General features: G+C 44.6%; 1 protein-coding gene across 1 annotated transcript in view; it reads left to right on the top strand.

Moving 5' to 3' along the window:
• The window catches only part of LOC122789203, a 1,548,683-nt gene that overhangs the window by 1,221,770 nt on the left and 302,334 nt on the right, over positions 1-24,579 (top strand). The window contains exons 10-11 of the mRNA XM_044056474.1: positions 10,700-10,795; positions 10,887-10,943. Of these exons, the coding sequence (XP_043912409.1) occupies positions 10,700-10,795; positions 10,887-10,943 (153 nt within the window). The remainder of the gene's footprint in view (positions 1-10,699; positions 10,796-10,886; positions 10,944-24,579) is intronic.

Consider the following 24,579-nt stretch of genomic DNA (forward strand, 5'->3'; position numbering starts at 1 on the left):
AAAATGCATTACTACTGAGAACATATCCTGCTAGCTGTTAAAGCGCACACATCAAGCGTACACATCAACCAATCAGGTTCTAATTGGCTATCTGAAATAATCTGCAGAAAGTTTGTAGTGTTCTGTAATCGAGATCGGACTAGATGAAGCAGGGGCTTCAAGTGTTTGGTCAGATAAAGAGATAGGGGTTCTGTAATATAACCCTTGCCTGAGACAATTGGTCTGCCCGGTGGATGTAATGGATTTTTATGGCTTTTCGGCAAAAAGTAGATGTATTGATTGGCCGGGTCCTGAATCATAAGTTGTTGCATGATATCATTGGTGATAATAGCTTCATCCCTAGCCTGAATTAAAAAATCATCGATTAATTTTTTAAAACGATGAATGGGATTGATATGCATCTCCAAGTAATATCTACCATCAGACAACTGTCTTTTGGCTTCCTGATCATAATCTTTCCAATTTAACACAACCACGGCTCCACCTTTGTCCGCTGGAATGATGACAATATTCTTATTATTTTGTAGTCCAGAATAGCTTGTTTTTCTACAATAGTTACATTGTTCGGTTTATAATGTATCTCTGACCTAGAAAAATGCAGATCTTTGAGAACGCTATTCTGGAACTGATGTACCAAAGGATGCATTGGGGGAGTAAAAGATGATTTATGATATACAAATTTGTCATCAGTGAGATTATTGTCATCATTACCAAAAAACAGTCTTAAATTTAACGTTCTGCAAAAGGATATTAAATCTTGGGCAAACATTTCTTCAGACACCATAAAACCTGGAATGTAAGTTAAGGCTTTATTGAGCACAGACAAATGGAGATAGCACAAATCAGATAAATTTAAAACATTCCTGTTGTAATCTATAACTAATTCTGTATGACCATTTTCAACAAACTCTGAATGTTGTCTATGCCTCCTGTGTTTGCGTCCCCCCCGCCGATACTTGGGCCTAAAGGGACAGACAATGTTGTCCTTTTTGGTGATGGATTGGAATTCGTTATCTGTACAAGAGGAAATGTCCTCAGTCGAGGACCCAGTGTCATGACCATATTTTCTCAAAATAGAGCTTGGTCTCTTTCTCTTCGAAGTCTTTGACAATGAAGGTGTAAATCTCACATGCTTAGAATTATTTGAAAAAGGATTACCCTGCTGGTAATCAGCCTGATCCCTCCTAAATTTCTTAATTTTTCTGCTTTTGAGTTGTTGTTCCAAATTATTAAGATTTGTGGCCACTTTATTGAGGTGTTTGTTATAAAAGGGTTCACCTTCAAAAAGTTTGACATCATCCACCAATCTGGTCACTGCATCAATCTCTTGGTCAATAACTCGATCATAATATTTAGATAGAGCTTCCACAAAGGACATGCTGGCTTGCTGCTGTATTTGAGACCACTGGTCACTAAGCTCCGAGTCCACTGTCCCCACATGAGGTTGTATGCGTACTCTCAAACCTTGAGGGGTTATCCCTTTGGCAATATATGCCTTAAATAATTTAGAATGCCAAATATTGGATCTGAGAGTACGAAGCTGTTTAAATAAACCTTCAAAAGCTAAAGTGCAGGTAGACTCGGAACTGAGTGCATCATTGGTGCTATTGTTATTTTGAGAAGAGGCACCAAGGCCAAATGCTCTAAGATCTTCCTTATCCGCTGATAATCCTGTTACCAAGCTTGAGAGATCCATGTCAAGATCTATATTTGTTCCAATATGTGAAAATTGGATAAATCAAAAAATATATTACTGACAATAATAGCCACAAAAACTATGTCAGTAAAAAGTATGTGAATATTTTGTTTAACAGTAGTAGGAACAATAGCAGCCCAAAAAAGGAGAAATGAACATATTCAATACCAAGCTGCGTCCCTACCTACAAAAATCACCTTGTGCCTCTTGAATATAATGAAGGCAAAGGTGCAAAGGGTTCTGCACTATACACTCAAAATAAAAAATAGACCAAAGAGCAACAGCTGCTCATAGAAAGAATAAAGCAGCAAGACCAGATTAGTCCAAGAAGAAAGTCCAAACAATGACCAAATTAGTGAATGAGTCAGACTATCCTAATATAATAAAAGTTATTGTTCTCTCATGAAACCTGTATTTATGTGTTTGCTCCTGTACCAATATTAGTAAAATTGTATGTAATATGACAAAATAATATTAAAATGTATCCCAAATATACAAATGTAAAACCTTATGTGACCACAATGGAACGTGTATATGCAAGCTGAACTGATACAAGCAGAAATAACTGTATATTGAATGTGAACTCTTAAATGCAGAAAAAATGTCAATCGCAACACTGGATATTGAAACAAATACTGAACAAAATCAACCAATGCAATTGACTGGATAAAGAGAGCATGTAATCATAATCACGCCATAACTTATCCGATGAATATATATATGCCGTTCAAAATTGAAAATAATAATTTCACCATATGGTAGTGCAACAAATGAAAACTGATCTTAGTATACAAAGTTGCTGATAAAATCTTAATTGTCCATTGTGAAAATAATGTCCCAATAGACAAAGCACAGATTCCAAGGAGAAAAAGTTCTTCACTTCATATAGTCGCCAAAAAAATAATGAAAATACAGTACCTTATGTTCATTGATCACAATATGACCCCTCCGTTCTAAAAGACCAAAAAAAGGCGAACCTACTAAATTGGTCTCACAATACTGCATACATATGTTCCCAAAATGGTCTTAAGATGTCTCATACATGTGCTCCATATAGTTCAAAACATCCAGTAGGCGTTTGAAGACACAAAATGTCTAAACCTTCAAAAGTTTAACAAATACGGTTAAACGCATCACCCAGATGGGAAAACACTTTGCAAAAAGTCTATTGGGTTGTTGTTCCTGAAGAACGACTGTAACATCCCCCAAATAAATGCATATTGCAGACCTGATCATCCAACATGCCAGGAAACGACGCAATGTAAAAATAATGCCTCCAATATCTACAGCTTCCCTTGGTAATAATAAAAAACAGGGTACCGAATAAATCCACAGCACAACCGGATAATAATCCACCAAAGAAGCGACCAGTGCCACAAAGGTGATGTATTAAAGGAAGCTTACCTGCACATTCCAATAAGGGAATCTTGCAGGAAATACCTATGCTTCAGAGCAGGCTCCATGCACTGTCAGTTCTCTCCACTTCCCCTTGGCTTATCTACTGCGCCCAGGGTTTTCACAAAGTGTCTAGCTCCAGTCATTGCATTTTTCATGCAAAGAAATATTCAAATATACCCATACCTGGACGATTGTCAGAAAGCCAGGACATGCTACTAAAACATCCAGCATTTGTAAAGAAACTTCTAATCTCACTGGTGTACACCATAAATGAAAATAAATCTCATCTAGTACCCTGCCAACAAATTGTATTCCTGGGAGCAAGCTTGAACCCAACTTCCCAGATGGCTTTCCTCATGCCAGAAAAACAAGTTTTTATTTGACAGCCTACTTCAAACTACTGGCCACAAAGACCCAGCTATCTGCAAGGAAAATCCTGCAAGCCCTGGGGTTCATGGCCTCTTGCATTCTACTAATTCCATATGCAAGACTGCATATGAGGAAATTACAATGGTATCTAACAAGCCTATGGTGTCAGCATTCTCAGGACCTAGAATCAATGATTCCTATCATTCCTTGCATAAAGACATAGTTTCTTTTTGGTGGGCAGAGGCCTGCTACCACAACAAGGGGCTCCCATTCACTCTATCCCCTGCCACCCAAACCCTAACAACAGACGCATCAGACTATGCATGAGGGGCTCACTTGGCAGGGCAGTGCATTCAGGGCAAATGGAACCTGAGTCAGATGCACCTGCACATCAATCAAAAAGAAATGTTAGCTGTACAGAATTCCCTGACAGCCTTCAAGGACCACATTCTTCCAGGATAATTATTGGTAAAGATGGACAACACCACTGTTAGTGGTACATAAACAAGCAGGGGGAACCCACTCGTACCCTCTCTGCAGACTAGCCATGGCTCTGTGTTACACAGCCGTGAGCTACCAAGTGCATCTACAAGCTCAATTCCTGCCAGGCAAGCTAAATTCAAGACAGACGACCTAAGCAGAAATCTCATGGACCCACACGAGTGGAAACTGGAACCAAAGATGTTCTTTGTGTTTCACTGTTGCAGTCATCACATTTGGGTTATCTGCTTGCAGTAGCCCTCAGTCGGCCTGATTATCAAAGTCTTGGGTCCTGCGTCGGTTGCTGTCTCATCTTCTGTGACGTCAGATAGTCAGGGTTATAAAGCATGCAGCCGACGCCTTTTTTTTTTTGTCTTTTTGGCTTTTCCCGGTTAGGGGTTGCCACAGCGGAACTCCGGTCCGTTATTGATTGGCAGTAGATTTTTTATGGTGCCGAGTTGCCAGCCCGATGCCCAACCTTCAGCGAAGGCACGCCCATTCACGTATGTCTTTCGGAGGCCACTTGACTGCAGGGAGGACATGCAGACTCCACACAGAAGGCACTCCAGCAGCCGACGCCATTACATCAGTCTTTCTTGCCGTGCGGTGCCCAAAGCAGAAGCAGTTCGCAAGTACTTGTCTGACTCCTGAAATTTTCATTTTTGAGTTTTAGAACCGAAGTCTTCAGCTAAAGCTAAGTACACCATTGGGGAAATTTTTTCTTGCTCTAAACCGATGTCAGTAAAAATCAATCTTCAAATATACCCATACCTGGACGATTGTCTAATTCAGGCAGAAAGCTAGGACATACTTCAGAATCATCTGGCATTTGTACAAAAGGTGATAACTTGTCTGGTGTACACCATAAATGAAAAGAAATCATAGCTGATACCCTGTCAACAAATTATATTCCTGGGAGCAAGCTTGAACACAACTTCCCAGATGTCTTTCCTCACACCAGAGAAACAAATTCATTGGACAACTTACTTCAAACTAATAGCCACAAAAACCCTGCTATCTGCAAAACAAATACTGCAAGCCTTGGGGTTCACGGCCTCGTCCATTCTACTAATTCCATATGCAAGACTGCATATGAGGAAACTACAGTAGTATCTAAAAAGCCTATGGTGTCCGCTTTCTCAGGATCTAGAAGCAATGATTCCTATCATACCTTGCCTACGGTTAGAATTCCTTTGGTGGGCAGAGGCCTGCCACCAAAACAAGGGACTACCATTCACTCTACCCCCTGCCGCCCAAACCCTAACAACATATGCGTCAGACTATGCATGGGGGGGGCTCACCTGGCAGGGAAGTGCATTCAGGCAAATGGAACCCAAGTCAAATGCACTTGCATATCAATCAAAAAGAAATGTTAGCTGTGCAGAATGCTCTGACAGCCTTCAAGGACCACATTCTTCCAGGACAATTAATGGTAAAGATGGACACCACCACTGTTATGTGGTACATAAACAAGCAGGGGGTACCCATTCTTACCCCCTCTGCAGACTAGTCTTGGCTCTGTGGAACACAGCCTTGAGCTACCAAGTTCATCTACAGGCTCATTTCCTGCCAGGAAAACTAAATACACTGGCAGATGAACTAAGCAGAAATCTCATGGAACCACACGAGTGGAAACTGGAACCAAAGATTTTCAACATGTGGATCCCAGATATAGACCTGTTTGCCTCTCCCCCCCAGAACTACCAATTGGACAAATTCTGCACAAGGACTCCCCACAAACAAGCTTGGAAAGTGGATGCTGTGTCCTTCAGTTGGAAAAATCTCAGTTTATACCTTTCCTCCTCTGCCTCTCCTCTCCAAAGTACTACTAAAGATCAATCAGGACAAACCAAGGATGTTACTGATTGCACCAGACTGGCCACACCAACACTGGTACCCCCTCTTGTGCAATGTGTCACAGCTGGCCCCATGGCACCTACCTCAGACCCCTATCCTGCTGTCGCAGCAGGAGAGCCAGATGCTGCACCCCCAGCTTCAAACCCCGAACCTGGCCGCCTGGCTTATTACCTAACCTCTTCATTACCATCCTTCAGTAAACAAGTGTTGGATGTCATTTTGGAGGCAAGGAGGCCTAGTACTAGAAAATGTTATGCTGAAAAATGGAAAAGATTCTGTGCCTGGAACCAAACTCAAGGGATGGCTACAGCAGCACCCAATTTACCTCAGATTCTTCAATACTTAACTGAGATGCTTCAAAAGGGCCTTTCCTTTTCCTCCATCAAAATTCACACCTCAGCCATTTCAACTCATTACAACATGGAACCACCCCTCTTTTCTCACCCACTGCTCAAGCAGTTCCTCAGAGAGGCCAAAAACTTAAAACCACCCAGGAGAGCCCCAACTCCAGCCTGGGACCTTAGTTTTGTATGGGAAAACCTCACTCTTCCTCCTTTTGAGCCAGCTGCAACTGCAGAGTTAAAATTCCTTTCTTGGAAAACAGCTTTCCCTTTTAGCAATCTCTTCAGCAAGAAAGGTATCTGAATTACAAGCCCTTATGGCAGTGGAGCCTTTTATCGTCTTTCATGCAGACAGGGTGTCCCTCAGGACCAATCCCTCTTTCATGCCCAAGGTGGTATCCGGTGTGTCTCTTAATCAGTCCATTCATTTGCCAACCTTCTTTTCTAATCCACAGAACAAAGGGGAACGGATAGTGCACAGTCAACTTAGATTTTACTTGGAAAGGAGAAAATCTCTAAGGAAATCTGAACAACTCCTGGTGGCATTTGCTGCAGGGGTAGAGGGGAAGGCTATTTCAAAGCAAACCATTTCTAAATGGACAGGCCATTGCATTAATTTCTGCTATAAGCACCATGGAAAACCTATCCCACAGGGGATTAGACCCCATTCAACCAGGGCTGCATCTACATCTACAGTCATTCTCAGGTGTCCCTACTAGCGACATCCTAGAAGCTACTACTTGGGAGTTCTGTACATACTTTCACTAAGCATTACCATTTGCCAATTTTCTCTAAAGCCAGAGCTGGCTTTGTCACTGCAGTCTTGCAGGGCCTTATAGCTGGTCTTAATGCTATCTAAATAACTCCTCCCATCCTTAGCTTTGGGAATCTACCCACATGTGATGACTGCAGTAGTGAAACATGAAGAACATAGTACAGTTGTGTACATTTACCATAAATGTAGATGTTCGAGTGTATTCACTGTTGCAGTCCTGGTTACCCTCCCTCCAGCCCCCTGATGACGTTTGGCTATACCTCTGTTCTCCTTTACTATACTTAAAAGCTTTTTGGTGTATTTGCTTTTCTGTTGGAGTTATAACCTTGTGTGTGTGTGTGTGTGTGTGTGTATGTATATATATATATATATATATATATATATATATATATATATTTATTTAATTGCTTCCCATTAAGGGGAGCATCTGACATCTGGGGCAAGAAAACCTGATGTAATGGCGTCTGCTGCATGCTTTTATAGCCCTGGACTACCTGACGTCACGGAAGACGAGACAGCAACCGACATAGGACCCAAGACTTTGATAGTCAGGCTGACAGAGCTACTGCAAGCAGATAACCCAAATGTGATGACTGCAACAGTGAATACACTTGAACATCTACGTTTATGGTAAGTGTACACAACTGTACTATATTCAACCTTTTGAGAAACAAATGAGGGAATCCAGAGGTAGACCTGTTTGCCTCCCCTCAGAACTACCAATTAGACAAATTCTGCACAAGAGCTTCCCACAGTCAGGCTTGGAAAGTGGATGCCCTGTCATTCACCTGGGAAAGCCTCTCAATTTATGCATTTCCCCCTCTGCCTCTCCTCCCGAAAGTTCTGCTAAAGATCAAACAGGACAAACCAAGGACATACTGATTGCACCAGACTGGCCACGCCGACACTGGTACCCCCTCTTGTGCAGTATGTCACAGCTGTAATCATGGCACCTGCCTCAGACCCCTTCCCTGCTGTCCCAGCAGGAGGGCCAGATTCTGCACCCTCAACTTCAAACCCTGAATCTTGCAGCCTGGCTAATTCCTTGAGCTTTCCAATAACATCCCTCAGTAAGCAGGTGCTAGATGTCATTCTGGAGGCAAGGAGGCCTAGTACTAGAAAATCCTATGCTGAAAAGTGGAAAATATACTGTTCCTAGAGCCATACTCAGGGGATGGGCACAACGGTGCCCAGCTTACCACATATTCTTCAGTACTTAACAGAGATGCTCCACAAGGGACTTTCCTTCTCGTCAATTAAAATGCATGCCTCTGCCATTTCAGCTGATTATAATACTGAACTTACCCCTCTTCTCTCACCCCCTGCTAAAGCAATTCCTCAGAGGAGCCAAAAATTTAAGACCAGCCAGGAGAGCCCCTACTCCAGCCTGGAACCTTAACTTTGTATTAGAAAAGCTCTCTTAACCTCCTTTTGAGCCAGCTGCAACTGCAGAATTGAAATTCCTTTCTTGGAAAACAGCCTTCCTTTTAGCCATCTCTTCAACAAGAAGATTGTCTGAATTGCAGGCCCTCTTGGCAGTGGAGCCCTTCATCATCTTCCATGCAGACAGGGTGTCCCTCAGGACCAGTCCTTCCTTTATGCCCAAGGTGGTGTCTAGTGTGGCCCTTAATCCATTCATTTGCCTACTTTTTTTTCCCAAATTCACAAAACAAAGGAGAACGAATACTGCACTCTTTGGATGTGCACAGGTAACTTAGATTTTATTTGGACAGGACTAAGCCTCTCAGAAAATCTGAACAGCTGCTAGTGGGCTTTGCTGCAGGGGCAGAGGGGAAGGCCATTTCAAAGCGAACCATTTCTAAGTGGATAGTCCATTGCATTAATTTCTGCTGTAAGCACCATGGAAAATCTACCCCACAGGGGGATAAGATCACATTCCGCCAGGGATGCATCTACCTCTACAGCCTTTCTCAGACTACCAGGGACATCCTAGAAGCTGCTACCTGGAGCTCTGTACATACCTTCACCAAGCATTACCACATGGCTATTTTTTTCTAAATCCAGAGCTGGTTTTGCCACTGCAGTTTTGCAGGGCTTAATAGCTGGTCCTAATGCTCTCTAACTTCATCCTGCCTTCCTTAGCTTTGGGAATCAACCCAAATGTAATGACTGCCACAATGAAACATGAAGAACATAGTACAGTTGTGTACACTTGCCATAGATGTAGATGTTCAAGTGTATTCACTGTTGCAGTCCTGGTTACCTTCCCTCCAGCGCCCTGACTTCTCTTGGCTATACTTTTCTTCTTGTTTAGTGTATTTTAGCTTTATGGTGTATTTGCTTTTTGTTGGAGGTGTAAACTAACATAATTGCTTTCCATTATGGGGGCACCTGACATCTGGGGCAAGAAAAACTGATGTAAAGGTATCAGCTGCATGTTTTATACCCCTGACGACCTGACGTCATGGAAGAAGAGACAGCATCCGGCGCAGGAATCCAAGACCTTGATATTCAGGCCGGCTGAGGGCTACCTGCAGGCAGATGACTCAAATGTAATGACTGCAACAGTGAATACACTCGAACATCTACATCTACATTTATGGTAAGTCCCTGGCAATATTGTACTGAGGAAGGGCTATGCCTGAAAGCTTTGCACTCTGTTTCTAATCGTTTTTATTAAATTGTGATTTTTTTTCTGACTATCTCAGCCTAAGTTTTGTTTTGTACTAGATTTGCTATGGATTACTTTATTTATTTATCATTTGTTGACTGGGAAAGTCCAACTAGGTTCCACAGAGCCTGTTTTCAGTGGAGGCCCGGGGAGAAATGCGCCAGATGCATGTCTTTTGAATGTGGGAGGAAACCGGAGTACCCGGAGGAAACCCACGCGAACACAGGGAGAACATGCAAACTCCACACAGAAGGCATCCCAGCCGAGAATCGAACCGGAGAACCTCTTGCTGTGAGGTGACAACATTAACCACTGCACCACTGCGCCGCCCACTTGAGGCCGAGTTTACCACTACGTTGTTCTTTTTGCTGTAATTGGTAACTTAGTGCCATGATGCATTTTCATCTCTAGGTCATCCCAGTTTTACATGGGCTGTTCCTTAATAAAAGACTTTGTAAACTTTTTGCTAAGGAACCTTGTGTGTAAATGAGCTTTACTGGTCTGCTAACTATAGATAGTATTTGAATGTGTCCATAAACTTTAATGGATTCCCCCATCCATGTGGAGTGGTGTGTCTGTTTAAACCTGTGGATGTATTCCAGTGTTACCCTGGGAACATTAGTAAGAGTAAAGCTCAACAAGGTTCAGTGAAAGCTGCTATGATGTCAGCAATGGAAAACATTTGTTACAAATGATTACAGTAAAAAATGTGGAAACTGGTTTATGCTCTTAATGCATCACAGTGTAATACGCACCACATGCCATGGTGACCTAGGCAAGTGCAAAACTGTAAAGAAATGAATCATCGCTTTTGAAAAATGTTTATGCTGATGCTGTCATGTAAGCATCTAGATTATGGGGGTAAAATAATAGTGCAATTCTGTGTACTTTTGCTCAGGTGTTGTGGTGGTGGGTTAAATCCCAAATGTTTATTGTAAGTGCCACAGCTAAGCCTTACTGGCAGTGAAGGCACTGAGTCAGTGTAATAAGTTGCACAGCTGTATTTTGCTTGTTTATAGTTTGAGAAACTGTCTTTGAATTTCGTATTGATTAAAAATTATAAAAGTTGACGGACCAAATTCCTATCAGTTAGGATGACAAAAAATTGATAGGCAAAATGTAATTTAATATGACGTATGCTTTTCATGCAGGAACTGACAGAGTTAGGAAGACCAAAGAGATGTAGATCTCCTTTTAACATTTATATGTCAGAACACTATCAAGAAGCTAAAGGAGCCAGTGTTCAGGTAAAATTCAAGTCACAGATGCTCTTTCTTTTTTTCTTGACAGACGGTTTTGTAAGAAATAATTTTGAAAATGTAGCATTTTATTTTTTAGGCAAAATTGAAGACTTTGTTTGAAGACTGGACTAATCTTGATGATGCACAAAAGCAGGTTTGGTCTTCCAGTAAATGACATTGAACAGTCTTTTAATTAATATAATTAAATTAATCTTCAAATGTGTCAGATGCACAGTAAATAAAGATGGCCAGATTTGTGAGATGACCATTTGCTTATTTGCATTTTATAAATGGCAGTCAACTTTTTTAATAATTTTAATTATCAGTGGCACCTATCTTGTGCATAAATCTTAACTTCTAGGTTTATTTGCCTGTAGATTGCTCAGTCCTGTCAAGTTTCTTGAGGCAGTTCAGTCCAGATGTGTTGTCATTCATCCTTGATTTTTAGCTGACATGAGTGTTCCATGTAAGCAATATTGGCTTTTGCCATGTTTATCTCTTCTCACCCTTTGACTTTTTTATTCACAAATAGTGAGTAGACGTTCTGACGAACTTCTCCATTGAAGTATGCATTCCATGTCATAGGTTCATAGGTGTGTACTAGGACAACGGCCCTAGAGCCTTTACAAGCCTAGCCCATAGAAGTGCCCTGGCATCGTGCTGCTGTTAGCTCCCGGTGCCTCTATCAAGTAGAGCCTCTGTAGGGATCCCTGGGGTGAACTTTCTATTTCCCATGCACTCATCAAGATTTCTCTTGAAATGGGCCAGTGAGGTGCTCTGCTTGATATGTATGGGAAGTTGATTCCAGAGCATGGGCAGTCTTTGGGTTATGAACCTGTCCCTCCATCATGTTCTGTTTGCGGTATTGAGGTTGAGGTCCCTGGAGTGTGTGGTGTGGAAGGATTGGGATTTCTTTAGGTGTAACATTTTTAACAGGGCTGGGTCAGACATGGCTTTGTAAGTCAAGCAGAGATTGCCTCTTAACAGACGATATGAGACCGAGAAAAGCTGGAGTTTTTTGAGTCTGTCCATGTAGGGCATGTGTTTAAGGCCCTAGGATCCTCTTCGTGAGGTACTTTTTTGGCCTTTCCAGCTGTTTAGTGAGGTACATGCCAAATGGGGCATTATACTCTATGATTGGTCTAATGAGGGAAGAGTATAGAGAGAGAGAGAGAGATGACCTCTTTCTTCCTGGATGCAAAACCCTTGGAAATGAGATGTGCCGCAAAGAAGGACATTCTGACCACAGTGTCAATGTGGTGGTCGAAGGAGAGGTTGCTGTTGACCTGTGTCCCCAGATCTCCTATAACGCCTTCAGTGTTCAGTGAGCTACCATCAGTGTGGTAATTAGTGGGAACTGAGTTTTTCCCAAAGGGAATGACGGTGCATTTTGTGGTGTTAAGCTTAAAGCCATGGTTTCGACACCACTGGTCTCAGTGAGGCCTTTTTGTAGGATGTCTACATCACTTGGGGAGTTAATAATGTGTCTCAGCTTGCAATCATCGGCAAATTTGGTCAGCCAGAGTCCCTCCGTGTTGGCCTGGACTTCTGAGAAGTAGATGTCAAACCGGGTAGGGCCCAGGACCGATCCCTGTGGGGCTCCACTCGTGACTGGTCAGTAGTTTGAAGTAGAGTCTGCTACTTTCACACTGTGGGTTCTTTCTGTGAGCCAATTTGCAACCCACTTAGTGATGTAGGGGTTGATGCCAAGTTTGATGAATCTGGCAATAATCCCTGAGTGGGGAAATGGTATCAAAGGCCTTGACCAAATCGAGGTAGGCTGTATGAACTGCATTGCCTTCATCCACAGCTCTGGTGACTGACTCAAAGAAGTCAACCAGGTTGAGCAGGCATGATCTATCCTTCATAAAACCAAATTGCGTGGGATCCAGAGTTAGGAGACTCCCTATATCTTTGTTAATTAGGTCCATGATGATGCTCTTCATAGCCTTACATATCAGACTCGCCAGGCTAATAGGGCGATAATTCTCAGGGTCTGTAGTCACTCCACCTTTATGGAGAGGGATGACTGCAGCAGTGCGCCATTCTGTAGGGACAAAGCCTGAGGTGAGGCTGTGATTGAACAGGGCACACTGGTGGTGCCAGTTCACTTTGTACTTCATGTAGAACACAGGCAGGGATATTGTCGAGTCCCATGGAAGCTGTATTCTTGGCCTTGGACAATGCAGCTTTAACCTGTGCTGCAGTAATGCTGGGTGCCTGGCATTCTTCCGGTATTGTGATTGGCCTTTTGGGGGGGGGGGGGGGGGGGTTAAAGTTGGCACTGAATCTGCCAGCCAGTATGTTGGCAACATCTGTTGGCTCTATATAGTAGGTACCATTGGGTAGTAACTCAGAGTAAATCTGGGTATTGCCATGGAGATTCTTGATGTAACTGTAGAAGGCTTTGTGGTTATTTTTAGTGTATGCCGCAATTCTGCCTTCATAGTTGAGGGATCTCAACTTTTTGTTGAGGCTAATAAGGGAGTTTTTCTAGTCTTGGGATGTCACCTTTTTCTGCAGCAGTTTCTTCCTTCTGTTGTAGAGTTTGTTAATGGCAAGGGTCCACCAGATTGGCTTCCTTTTTTTTTGGAGAAGTGTGTCTTGGTTCGGTTGGGTATGGCTAATTCCATGCATTTATGTACGTGTTTGTACAGTGCATTGGTGTATGATTCGGCGGCCATGCACCTGTTTTCCATTTGCATGGGTGCCGTGAAGTTAGCCACTTCTGTTTTTAGGAGCCCAAAGTCAGCTTTGGAGAAGTTTGTCATGGTGGTTACCTTTGCTGGTGGTGTCGGTGAGATGTCGATTTCCATGGTAATTAGATGCTCTTCGTGTTTCACTGCTGCAGTCATTACATTTGGGTAATCTGCTGGCAGGTTGCCCTCAGTCGGCCTGAATAACAAAGTTTTGGGTCCTGCGTCAATTGCTGTATCCTCTTCCATGACATCAGGCCATCAGGGGGTATAAAAACATGCAGCCGACACCATTTTATTCAGTCTTTCTTGCCTCATGGTGCCCAAAGCAGAAGCAGTTGACAAGTGCCGGTCGGCCGAATCCTTAAATTTTCGCATTCAAGTTTCAGAACCGAAGTCTTCAACTAAAGCGAAGTACCCCGTTGGGGAAAGTTTTTCTTGCTCCTTACTGATGTCAGTAAAAGTTAATAATTGCATTACTTGTGGGAAGCAAATACTTCATAAGAATTTTCATTTGTACTGTATTCTTTGCCTAGGCCCAGATTGTAATGTACCTTGCTGTCTGTTTTGTGCTAGATTTAACCAACGCACTATTAAGCGTCTGTATATTTTTGCTTCTAAATATTTTGGATCAAGATTTAATTACCCTGAAATGTCATTGGTTAGCAATCCGACTACCGGAGTTCACAAAAAACACAAAGAAAAAGACAGAGACAGACCGTCGAGGTCCAAAACCGACGAAACTTGTCCTAAGCCAGTTGCCGGTACTCAGTGAGGTGCTTTCGCAGCCCCCTGATACCCGTAACTTTTGAGTCGCAGGCCTCTACCAAGACCCATGCGGAGTCCGGTATGCTGGGAGATTCTCAGAGTATTGAACCCGCTAATGTCTCTCCCTTGAATGGGTCCATAGCAGCTGAGCAGGCACCGGCTTATGAGGGTGTTTTCAGGCCTCAACATTTTTATATAAAATCGACGCCAACCTCAAAAACAAGATCAAAGACATCTTCTATGTCTAAAAATCCAACGCATGAGCCACGTGCGCAGGGCCCCATGCCTAAAAAACAGATGATCAAAATGGCTGAGGACTTAATTACCTTGATCAGGGGATGTTAAGTTGTCAATCTCGCCTTCATTCTTGCTGGATGGGTTCGGAGCCGATCCTCGGCTCCGACTCGGCACTTGCTTAGCTTGAGAACTCCTTTTACCAGCTCGAGGCAACCCTATATCCCATGATGCAAGGCGGGACTACCCCAGATCTCGTTTGCCACTTTGCGAAGAGGTCTCTTTTTTGCCAGCTCAGGTAAGTTTGAATTTTCAAACAGTTTAGTCAGGGTTTTGTCTCTTCCTTGTTCTATATTATAGTGTGTAGTGTTTCTACAGCCCACCCTATTTCCCCATATAATTAAAAACTTTCTAGTTATAGTTAAGTTTAATATTTTCAGTTAGGCCTAGGCCTCTTTTCTTAATCCCTATCTGTGTGTGTGTTTTTGTTGGGATTAATAGTGTGACTGTTTGGGGTGTGTGAGTGTTGTTTTTTTACTTGGACTATGTCTAAGGAAGGAAAGGTCTCAGGCTTCAAGAAGTGTGACTCGTGCTGTCAGAAAATGTCTCTGACAGACTGCCACACTTCTTGTGTTTACTGCCTGGGGCCTTTACACCTGCAGGACTCCTGTGCCATATGTCATTCTTTTAGCCAGAGAGTCCTGCAGGAGAGGAGGAACAAATTGATCCTCCGTGGCTTACTAAAGCCAGAAGGTTCACCCACTAAAACTGGGTCGAGTAAACCTTCAAAGCCACCTAAGGTTCAGGCTACAGTTGTTAAGCCTTCCCCGGTGGCTCCGACCGGAGCCGATCTGTCTACTTCTGATGTGATAGTGTCGGTTCCTACCGGCTCCGACACTCAATCTACTATTGCCTTGTCGGCTCCGGCTGGAGCCGACGTATTATCCAGTATCGGAGCCGAGAAGCCTTCGGCTCCATCTGGAACCCAGAGGACGTCGGCTCCAATGGCTTCGTCCAAGAAGAGATCTCGGTCCCCTTCTTTGGAATCTATCCACTCGGCTCCGAGGTCTCCTCTTTTGTCGGAACGGAGTCATCGGAGCCGATCTTCGAGATCTTCCAGGCTGTCTGACCACGATTTAGAGGGTGGTAAGCAGGCTGTTGAAGTCACAGGCACTAGCCCAGATGCCCCATAGCCCGTCTCAGCAGACTTCGCTATTGCTCTCCCCTTGAACTTCCTCCTCCGACTCCCTCCAGAGTTCGGGCGGAGCTTCGGGACAGCGACCGTGTCGGCGCCAGAACCGATACATCCCTTCGGTTCCGTCGTCTTCGGCTCGATCTCCTCCATGAGACCTTCCTTGGAGGGATCCGTCGTCGAGTTTCCTTGTCGGCTCCGAGGGGCTAGTGGCATCGGACCCTTGTCCGACCCGCTCTCCCTCTCGGGCTTCGCTTGGTAAGCTCGGCACCGACATCGGCCTCAGAGCCTTCTCTCAGTGGAGCCGGGAATTCCTATTTCTTCGGAACGGGAATATTCTGGCCTCCCGGGAGAGGAGCCTTTGAGGTGATGAGGAGTGTCCTGGCACCTGAGCCAGGTCAACGGTCCATCCCTTTAGCTCCTCCCTCTTCGGTGCCTGTGGATGTCTCTTGCCAGCCTCTTGCTCTCAGGCCCAGGGATCCATCGCCCCAGGTTTCCCCATTGGGAATAACTTCCTCTTCCGAGGTTTCTCCTGATCCTGCAGGGGAACCCCCTCGGAAGAGGACGTGTAAGAGGAAACACACAGACTCCCCTGAGTCTACAACATCTGATACCGACTTAGATGAGTCGGAGGGTTCCCCACGGTCCCACTCTGAGGATGTCTCCTTTTCAGACATCCTTGAGCTCCTCAAACAGAGGGGGAATTGGCCCTCCATTGACCCCTCCGAGGATGAGTCGGTATACCTGGAGGCTTTTGGATCCCGACCCTCCACCTCCTGGGTGTCTCCGCCTTTCGACGCACTTATGCAGGTAGTGGCTCGGAAGGCGTGGGCAGCTCCAGATTCTGTGGAACCGGTCCCCAGGAGACCATCCAAATTTATTACGGCAGTTTCTTTCTAAGGGCGTCTCTGTGGATGCTATGGTGGTGGCGGCGGCCACCAAGAAGGAACTTGCGGATCCTTCAGTGCCTGTCCATCCTCCTAACAAAGATTCTAGGACCATGGACAGGTATGGCAAGCGGATGTTTTCTTCAGCGACCTTTGCTATGCGTTTGCTGAACTACCTTTGTCATTTCACCAGACTTCAAAGAGATATTCTCAAGGAACTAGGTGAAGTGGTTCAGGATCCTTCAGCTGCTGGGGCTCAAGACAAGATTGCCTCACAGCTAGCAATCCTAAATTCTTTAACCAACTCCTCCATGCGGCTCATATCCTATGCAGCCGATGGAGCGAGCAGAGCCGCAGGCACAGGAGTGGCTCTTAGACGTCAAGCCTGGATGCGGCTTTGTAATTTTGGACCCCTTTAAGGCGTCCTTCACCAATACCCCTTTGACGGTTCGGCTTTGTTCGGACCTCAGGTGAAGAAACCTTGACCAGGTGTGAGCAAGACGGCAAAACTCTTTCTGCCGTTGGAGTCCATTTTCCACCCTTCTAGACCCTATCCCAAGGGTCAGAAAGGAAGAAAGATGTGGTTCCGTAAAGCCCAAGGAGCAGCGCCCGGACACGTGGTCAGTTTACCCCCAGAGGCAGAGGGGGTAACAATAATAGACGCCGCCCTAGAGGCAGAGGGGGTCCTCAGAACCAGGGCAACAGGGAGTCTCTTCCTGAGAAGCCCTTTCAGCATCCCTGAGGTGTTGCCCGACTGTCCACCCTTGGAGGCAGTCGGGGGAAGGATTTCGCTGTACCCAGTAGCCTGGCTTTCCCTTTCACAAGATATGTGGGTACAGTCGATCATATCCGAGGGTTACAAAATCCCCTTCGCAAGGTATCCCATACCTCACCAATCCCTTCCAGACATCTCACCCGGTCAGAGGGATTTGGCAGAACAGGAGGTTTCAAAGCTCCTAGAAAAAAGAGCCGTCCAGACTGTTCCAGCAGACCAAGTAGGGTCCGGCGTCTACTCAAGATTCTTTTTGGTCCCCAAAAGGACGGGAGATTGGAGACCAATTTTAGACCTGAGCAATCTAAACAGATTTGTCAAGAAGGCAAGATTCCGGATGGTCACGCTTCAGTCCATTCTGCCCTTTCTGGGCAAGGACAACTGGATGTGCTCGACAGACCTTCAGGACGCGTACTATCACATAAAGATACACAGGCGCTCCAGGAGGTTTCTCCGCTTTCATCTAGGGACCAGTCATTATCAATTCAGAGCCCTGCCCTTTGGCCTCACTTCAGCCCCCAGAGTGTTTACCAAATGCATGGCAGTGGTCACAGCTCATCTGAGACGTCAAGGATTCCAGGTGTTTCCTTATTTGGACGACTGGCTCCTCTCCGCCACCACCAAGCATCAGCTTCTCCAGAGCAGAGACTACACTCTGCAGCTTTGCAAAAGGTTGGCAATATCAGTGAATTTCGAAAAATCTTCTCTGCTGCCTTGCCAATCTATCACCTTTATAGGCGCAGAATTAAACACCGTCAGTTTGTTAGCCAGACTAACAGATCAGAGAATTCTGGACATCCAAAAATACGTTCGAATTTTATTGCAGAGCTGCAAAGTCAAAGCCAGATTGATTCTGAAAGTTCTAGGTCTTATGGCTGCGGCCATTGTTCTTCTACCATTGGCTCGCTACCACATGCGTCTTCTGCAGTGGATGTTATTCACTCAGTGGTCGTTCCAGAGCCTTCCTATGAGACACGAAATCTTAGTAACACAATCGTGCAGGACTCATCTAACCTGGTGGTTATCTTCCCCTCTTCTTCATCAGGGCCGACCATTTCTTCCCCCTCCTCCGGTTGCCACAGTCACTACGGATGCCTCTCTGATCGGGTGGGGGGGGCATTATCAGGGCAGGATGGTCCACGGGACGTGGCAACCCATAGAATACCATCTGCACATAAATGTCCTGGAGATGAGAGCGGTGCTTTTAACGTTGCAAGCCCTCAACGACTTTCTTCCCGCAGGGACTATTGCAGTTCAAATGGACAACATGTCTCTGGTCTGGTACATCAACAAGCAGGGCGGGACCAGGTCCTATCCCTTGTGTCGAGAAGCTCTCAGACTTTGGCAATGGGCAATCTCCTCTCATCGGTTTCTGATAGCAACGCACATCCCCGGCAGGTCCAACCTCTTAGCGGACAGGCTGAGCAGAGCCATTCTCATGCCTCACGTGTGGTCTCTCAATCAATCAATAGTGGACCAGATATTTCTGAAGTGGGGCACCCCTTGTTGCGATCTTTTTGCTACACCCCAAAACAACAAATGCCCCGACTTCTTCACCCTCTTTCCCCTACCAGGCCAACCCCTGAGAGACTCTCTAACCCAGGATTGGCCCCGGGGACTTCTGTACGCCTTTCCTCCTTTCCCCTTGATTCCACAGGTCATTCAGAAAGCTACCGTTTTGAGGGCCAAGTTGATTCTCATTGCCCCTTACTGGCCTCGACAAATTTGGTTTCCGACTCTGCATCGTCATCTCCTGGTGCAGCCTTGGCATCTGGACCCAGTTCCAGATCTTCTGATCCACCAATCGGGTCAACAGCACCAGGCCATTCGTTCTCTCAACCTCACTGCTTGGTTGCTCCACTTCCTTCCCTAGCCAGGCTTCCTATGATCTCTGATCCTGTCAGAGATATCTTGATAGCTTCTTTGAAGTCGTCCACCAGAACGGTTTATGCTAGCAAGTGGCGACGTTTTTCCCTTTGGGCAAACTCCAGGCACATTGATCCCTTTACTGCACCTGTGCATTCTGTTTTAGATTTTCTGGCTGAAGTTTTTCAGTCAGGATCTTCTTCATCAACAGTCAAAGTTCAATTGGTGGCTATTTCCAAATATCATGTTGGCTTGCAAGATCGTAACATTATGTCACATAGACTATGCAAAGCTTTTCTGAGAGGAGTCTTTCTACTTAAGCCTCCAATAAAGCATCCTCCTCCACAATGGGATCTGAATGTATTATTAGTATCCTTGATTTTACCACCCTTCGAACCGTCTGCTTCATGCTCCTTGAAGTTATTGACCTGGAAAACTATATTCTTACTGGCTGTGTCACTTCAGCAAGAAGGGTATCCGAGATTCAGGCTCTCTGCATCCATCCCCCTTACTTGGTTTTTCACAAGGACAGGGTATCCTTGAGAACAAATCCATCTTTCCTCCCCAAAGTTGTTTCTCAAACTAATATTAATCAATCTATCGATCTACCAGTTTTTTCCCCGAATTATTCTGACAAAGCTGAACAAAAGCTTCATTTTTTGGATGTCCATCGTCAACTCAGGTATTATTTGCATAGAACTAAACAATTCAGGAAATCAGACCAATTATTTGTCTCCTATGCAGAAAATAGGAAAGGTCTCCCAGTATCTAAAGTGACCTTATCCAGATGGTTATCTTCCACCATTTCTTACGTGTATTCGCTCAGAGGCAAGCAACTACCCTCTAAACCGAAGGCACACTCAACCAGGAGCCTATCCACTTCTACAGCCTTTCAGGATAGGCTACCAATTGATACCATTTGTGCAGCAGCTACTTGGGCCACTCCTCATACCTTTGTCTCTCATTACAAATTAGATTTGGCCTCCAGGGACAGAGCCAGTTTTGGTTCCACAGTTCTCAAGAGTCTGTTCCATTGAGCCACCCGGGATACAGGTGCTAGGGACGCGGTCCCATCCTGCAAGAATGAAGGCGAGATTGACAACTTAACATTTAGATGTTATGTACCTACCATAACGTTCCATGTTAGTTGTCTTCTCTCGCCTTCTTTCTTGCGTCCCTCCCTCCTTCCCCCTGGCCTGGACAGATCTTGAAGGTCTTCTCTTTCTCAGGTTTTTCTCTCCTGAGTCTTCAATAGAATAGTTTATTTATTAAGAACTTGTTTTCCTAGTTCTACTAAGTTAGTCTTTCATTTAGCAGGGTATTGTTAGCTACCAAACGAGATCTGAGGTAGTCCCGCCTTGCATCATGGGATATAGGGTTGCCTCGAGCTGGTAAAAGGAGTTCTCAAGCTAAGCAAGTGCCAAGTCGGAGCCGAGGATTGGCTCCGAACCCATCCAGCAAGAAAGAAGACGAGAGAAGACAACTAACATGGAACGTTATGGTAGGTACATAACTTCTAATTCCCAATCCCCCCCCTGCTAAGAGGCCTAGGCAAGGCACTGATTATGAATCTTCAGATCAGGTTTCCATTTCTTCTGATTCTCTTATGATCAGGAATTTTCTATTCCACCCTGTGAGGATTCTGATTTAGAAGAATCCATCCCATCTGCATCTCCTCCTGAGGATTACTCTTTTGGGGAAACCTTGCATACTTTAAGGGAAAATTTTCCCTGGGAGAGTCAGGATTTCTCTGAATCAAAAAAGAGGCTTGGGGATTTCCTTCTTCTTCAGCATAGGCCTTTGGCAATACCTCCTGTATTAGACATTGTTGATGATGTGTTTTCGGAATCAAGCATGGCTCCTGATTCCCTACCTCCAGCTCCTAGTAAACCAGATAGATATTACAGGGTTCCTGACTCCCACAAATTTCTATTCAGAAATCCTGCTGCTGATCCTGAGAGTATCTTACAGGGTCCCAAAGGTGTAAAGGCCTCTACAGCCAAAAATCTCCTACCCCCTCTGATAGAGATTCCAGGACACTGGATAGATGGGGAAAAAAGGTTTATACGTGTGCAACCTTGGCAATTAGGGCCTTAAACTGCCAGTTTCCTATGCTTAAATATCAACAGCATGTTATGGGCTTATTGAAACAGAAAATGTTGATTTCTGATTGTGTGGAAAATAAAGAATTACAGGAATTATTGCATTCAGCAGAACAGGTTGGAAAGCATACTTTGCGATGTGGTTTTGATTCCTTGGAGGCCTCTTGCAGGGCCACAGTAACTGGATATGTGATTAGAAGGCATGCCTGGCTCAAGGAGCAAAATCTGCCTGATCATGTTAAAGCTAAATTGTTGGATGTCCCCTTGCAGCATGATACTCTGTTTGGTAATAAGGCAGAAGAGGTTTTAAAGAAAATGGAAGACAAAGCTAAATCTATGCAAACTGTAAAAGATTTCTTACAAGTGCAGCCACCCAGGTTCAGTAGGCACTGGCCTACTAAAAATTGGTCCTTTCCTGTGTCCAACAGAGCCTCTCAAGGCAAATCCAGGCGCTCAAAAGTCTCTAGATACCAATCACAGGGTTCTACAGGTCAAAGCAATGGGGTGCCTCCACCTCCAAATCTGGAGGAAAACAAGCACAACCCTCTACCTTCACCAAGCACTTATCTTTTAGCAACCCCCTTGGGGGGAAATTGGCACTTCATGCTCAAAATTGGCAGTTAATTTCCCAGTACAAGTGGGTATTAAACATAGTATCCCAGTAGTACAGATTTCATTTCCATACTTTGCCAATTCCAAATGGTTTGCCAGATCTGCCACAAAATCAGTGGGCAGAGGCTCAGAAACAAGTTATGTCCCTCGTGGATATGGGGGCTATTCAACCAGTACCAGAAAAGGAAAAAGGACAAGGTTTTTATTCAAGACTTTTCCTGGTACCCAGAAAAGACAATGCCTGGCGTCCAATACTGGATTTATCAATTTTGAACACATTCCTGGACATTCCAAAATTCAAAATGCTGACTTTACAACAGCTACTGCCTTTGCTTGCAGGAACGCTTGGTTAGTGACTCTAGACTTAAAAGAGGCATACCTGCATATCCCAATAAGGGAATCGTGCAGAAGATACCTCCGCTTCAAGGCAGGTTTTTTGCATTACCAATTCTCTGCACTGCCCTTTGGCTTATCTACTGCGCCCAGGGTCTTTACAAAGTGCCTGGCACCAGTAATTGCATTCTGCAGACAAAGAAGCATACAAATTTATCCTCATCTGGACTGTCTCATTCAAGCAGAGGACAAGGACACTCTTCTTCAACATCTGGGGTTTGTAAAAAGGCTTCTAACATGCCTAGGGTACACAATAAATGAAAAGAAATCCCAACTGGTACCCTCCCAAATAATTACATTCCCGGATGCAAGCTTGTATACAACTGCCCAGATGGCTTACCTTACGCCAGACAAACAAAGGCAACTGACAACATACTTCAAACAAATGGCAACACAAACCCAGTTTATCTGCAAGGCAAATTCTGCAGGCTTTGGGGTTCATGGAATCCTGCATTCTACTAATTCCATATGCGAGACTGCATATGAGGAAACTTCAGTGGTACCTAAAAAGTTTATGGAGCCAACATTGTCACAGTCTGGAAACAATGATTCCTCTCATTCCCTGCCTACAACAGGAGTTTCTTTGGTGGGCAGAGACATGTCTCCAAAACAAGGACCCCCTGCCACCGAAACCCTAACTACAGGCGCATCAGACTATGCATGGGAGGCCCATCTGGCGGGGAGATGCATTCAGGGCAAATGGAGCCCAAAACAAATGCATCTGCATATCAACCAGAAAGAGATGCTAGCTGTTCAGAATGCTCTGACAGCCTTCAAGGACTTACTTCATCCAGGACAACTACTGATAAGGACGGACAACACCACGGTTATGTGGTACATAAACAAGCAGGGAGGTACGCATTCCTACCCCCTTTGCAGACTAGCCATGGCATTGTGGAACACAGCTTTGACTTACCAAATACATCTTCAAGCTCAATTCCTGCCAGGAAAACAAAGTACTCTGGCAGATCACCTAAGCAGAAATCTTATGGACCCACAAATCTTCAGCATGTTAACACAGAAATGGGGGAGCCCAGACATAGATCTATTTGCCTCTCCCCAAAATTATCAACTGGACAAATTCTGCACAAGGACTTATCTAAGACAAGCATGGAAAGTGGATGCCCTGTCCTTCAGTTGGAAAAACCTATCAGTCTATACCTTTCCCCTTCCGCCTCTTTTTTCCAAGGTCTTACTAAAGGTCGGACAGGAAAAAACAAAAATTATCCTAATTGCTCCAGACTGGCCTCGCCAGCACTGGTACGCAATTCTAAGGAATATGTCTCAACTCCCTCTTTGGTACTTGCCTCAAATACCTCATCTACTGTCTCCGCGGAACAATCAAATTCGGCACACTCAGCTCCAAACTCTGAACCTTACAGTATGGCTGATCATTTAATTATTCAAACAACACCTCTCAGTAAGTCTGTGATGGATGTCATTTTGGAAACCAAAAGGCCTAGTACTAGAAAATCTTATGCTGATAAATGGAAGAGATTCTGTGCTTGGAACCAAGCACAAGGAATGGACACAGCAAAGCCCAATATCCCTCAGATTTTACAATATTTGACTGAGATGCTTGACAAGGGCCTATCTTTTTCTTCAATACAAATCCATGCCTCTGCCATCTCTGCTCATTACAACACGGAGCCTCCCCTCTTTTCTCATCCTCTGCTTAAACAGTATCTTAGAGGTGCCAAAAATTTAAGGCCTCCCAGAAGATCACCAACTCCTGTATGGGACCTCAATTTTGTGCTGGAAAAACTCACCCTGCCTCCTTTTGAACCAGCAGCTTCTGCGGATATAAATTTTTTATCTTGGAAAACAGCTTTCTTCTTGGCAATCACTTCAGCAAGAAGGGTTTCAGAACTACAGGCTCTCATGGCTGCGGAGCCTTTTATTACGTTTTACCCGGACAGGTTGTCCCTCAGGACCAATCCTTCTTTTATGCCTGATGTGGTATCCAGTGTGGCTCTTAACCAAACAATTCACCTGCCAACATTTTACCCAAATCCACAGAACAGGGGGTAGCAGATTCTGCATTCATTGGATGTACACAGGCAACTAAGATTCTACTTAAACAGGACCAAGTCTCTAAGAAAGTCTGAGCAACTACTGGTGGAATTTGATGCAGGATCAGAGGGGAAGGCTATATCAAAGCAGACTATTTCTAAGTGGATAAGCCACTGCATTCGTTTCTGCTAACTTGCACCATGGTAAACCTGTGCCCAAGGGGATCATGTCACATTCCACCAGGGCTGCCTCTAC

Source organism: Protopterus annectens, chromosome 14.part0 (genome assembly GCF_019279795.1).
Source record: "Protopterus annectens isolate FY-2018-M chromosome 14.part0, PAN1.0, whole genome shotgun sequence".
NCBI classification, from domain to species: Eukaryota; Metazoa; Chordata; order Ceratodontiformes; family Protopteridae; genus Protopterus; species Protopterus annectens.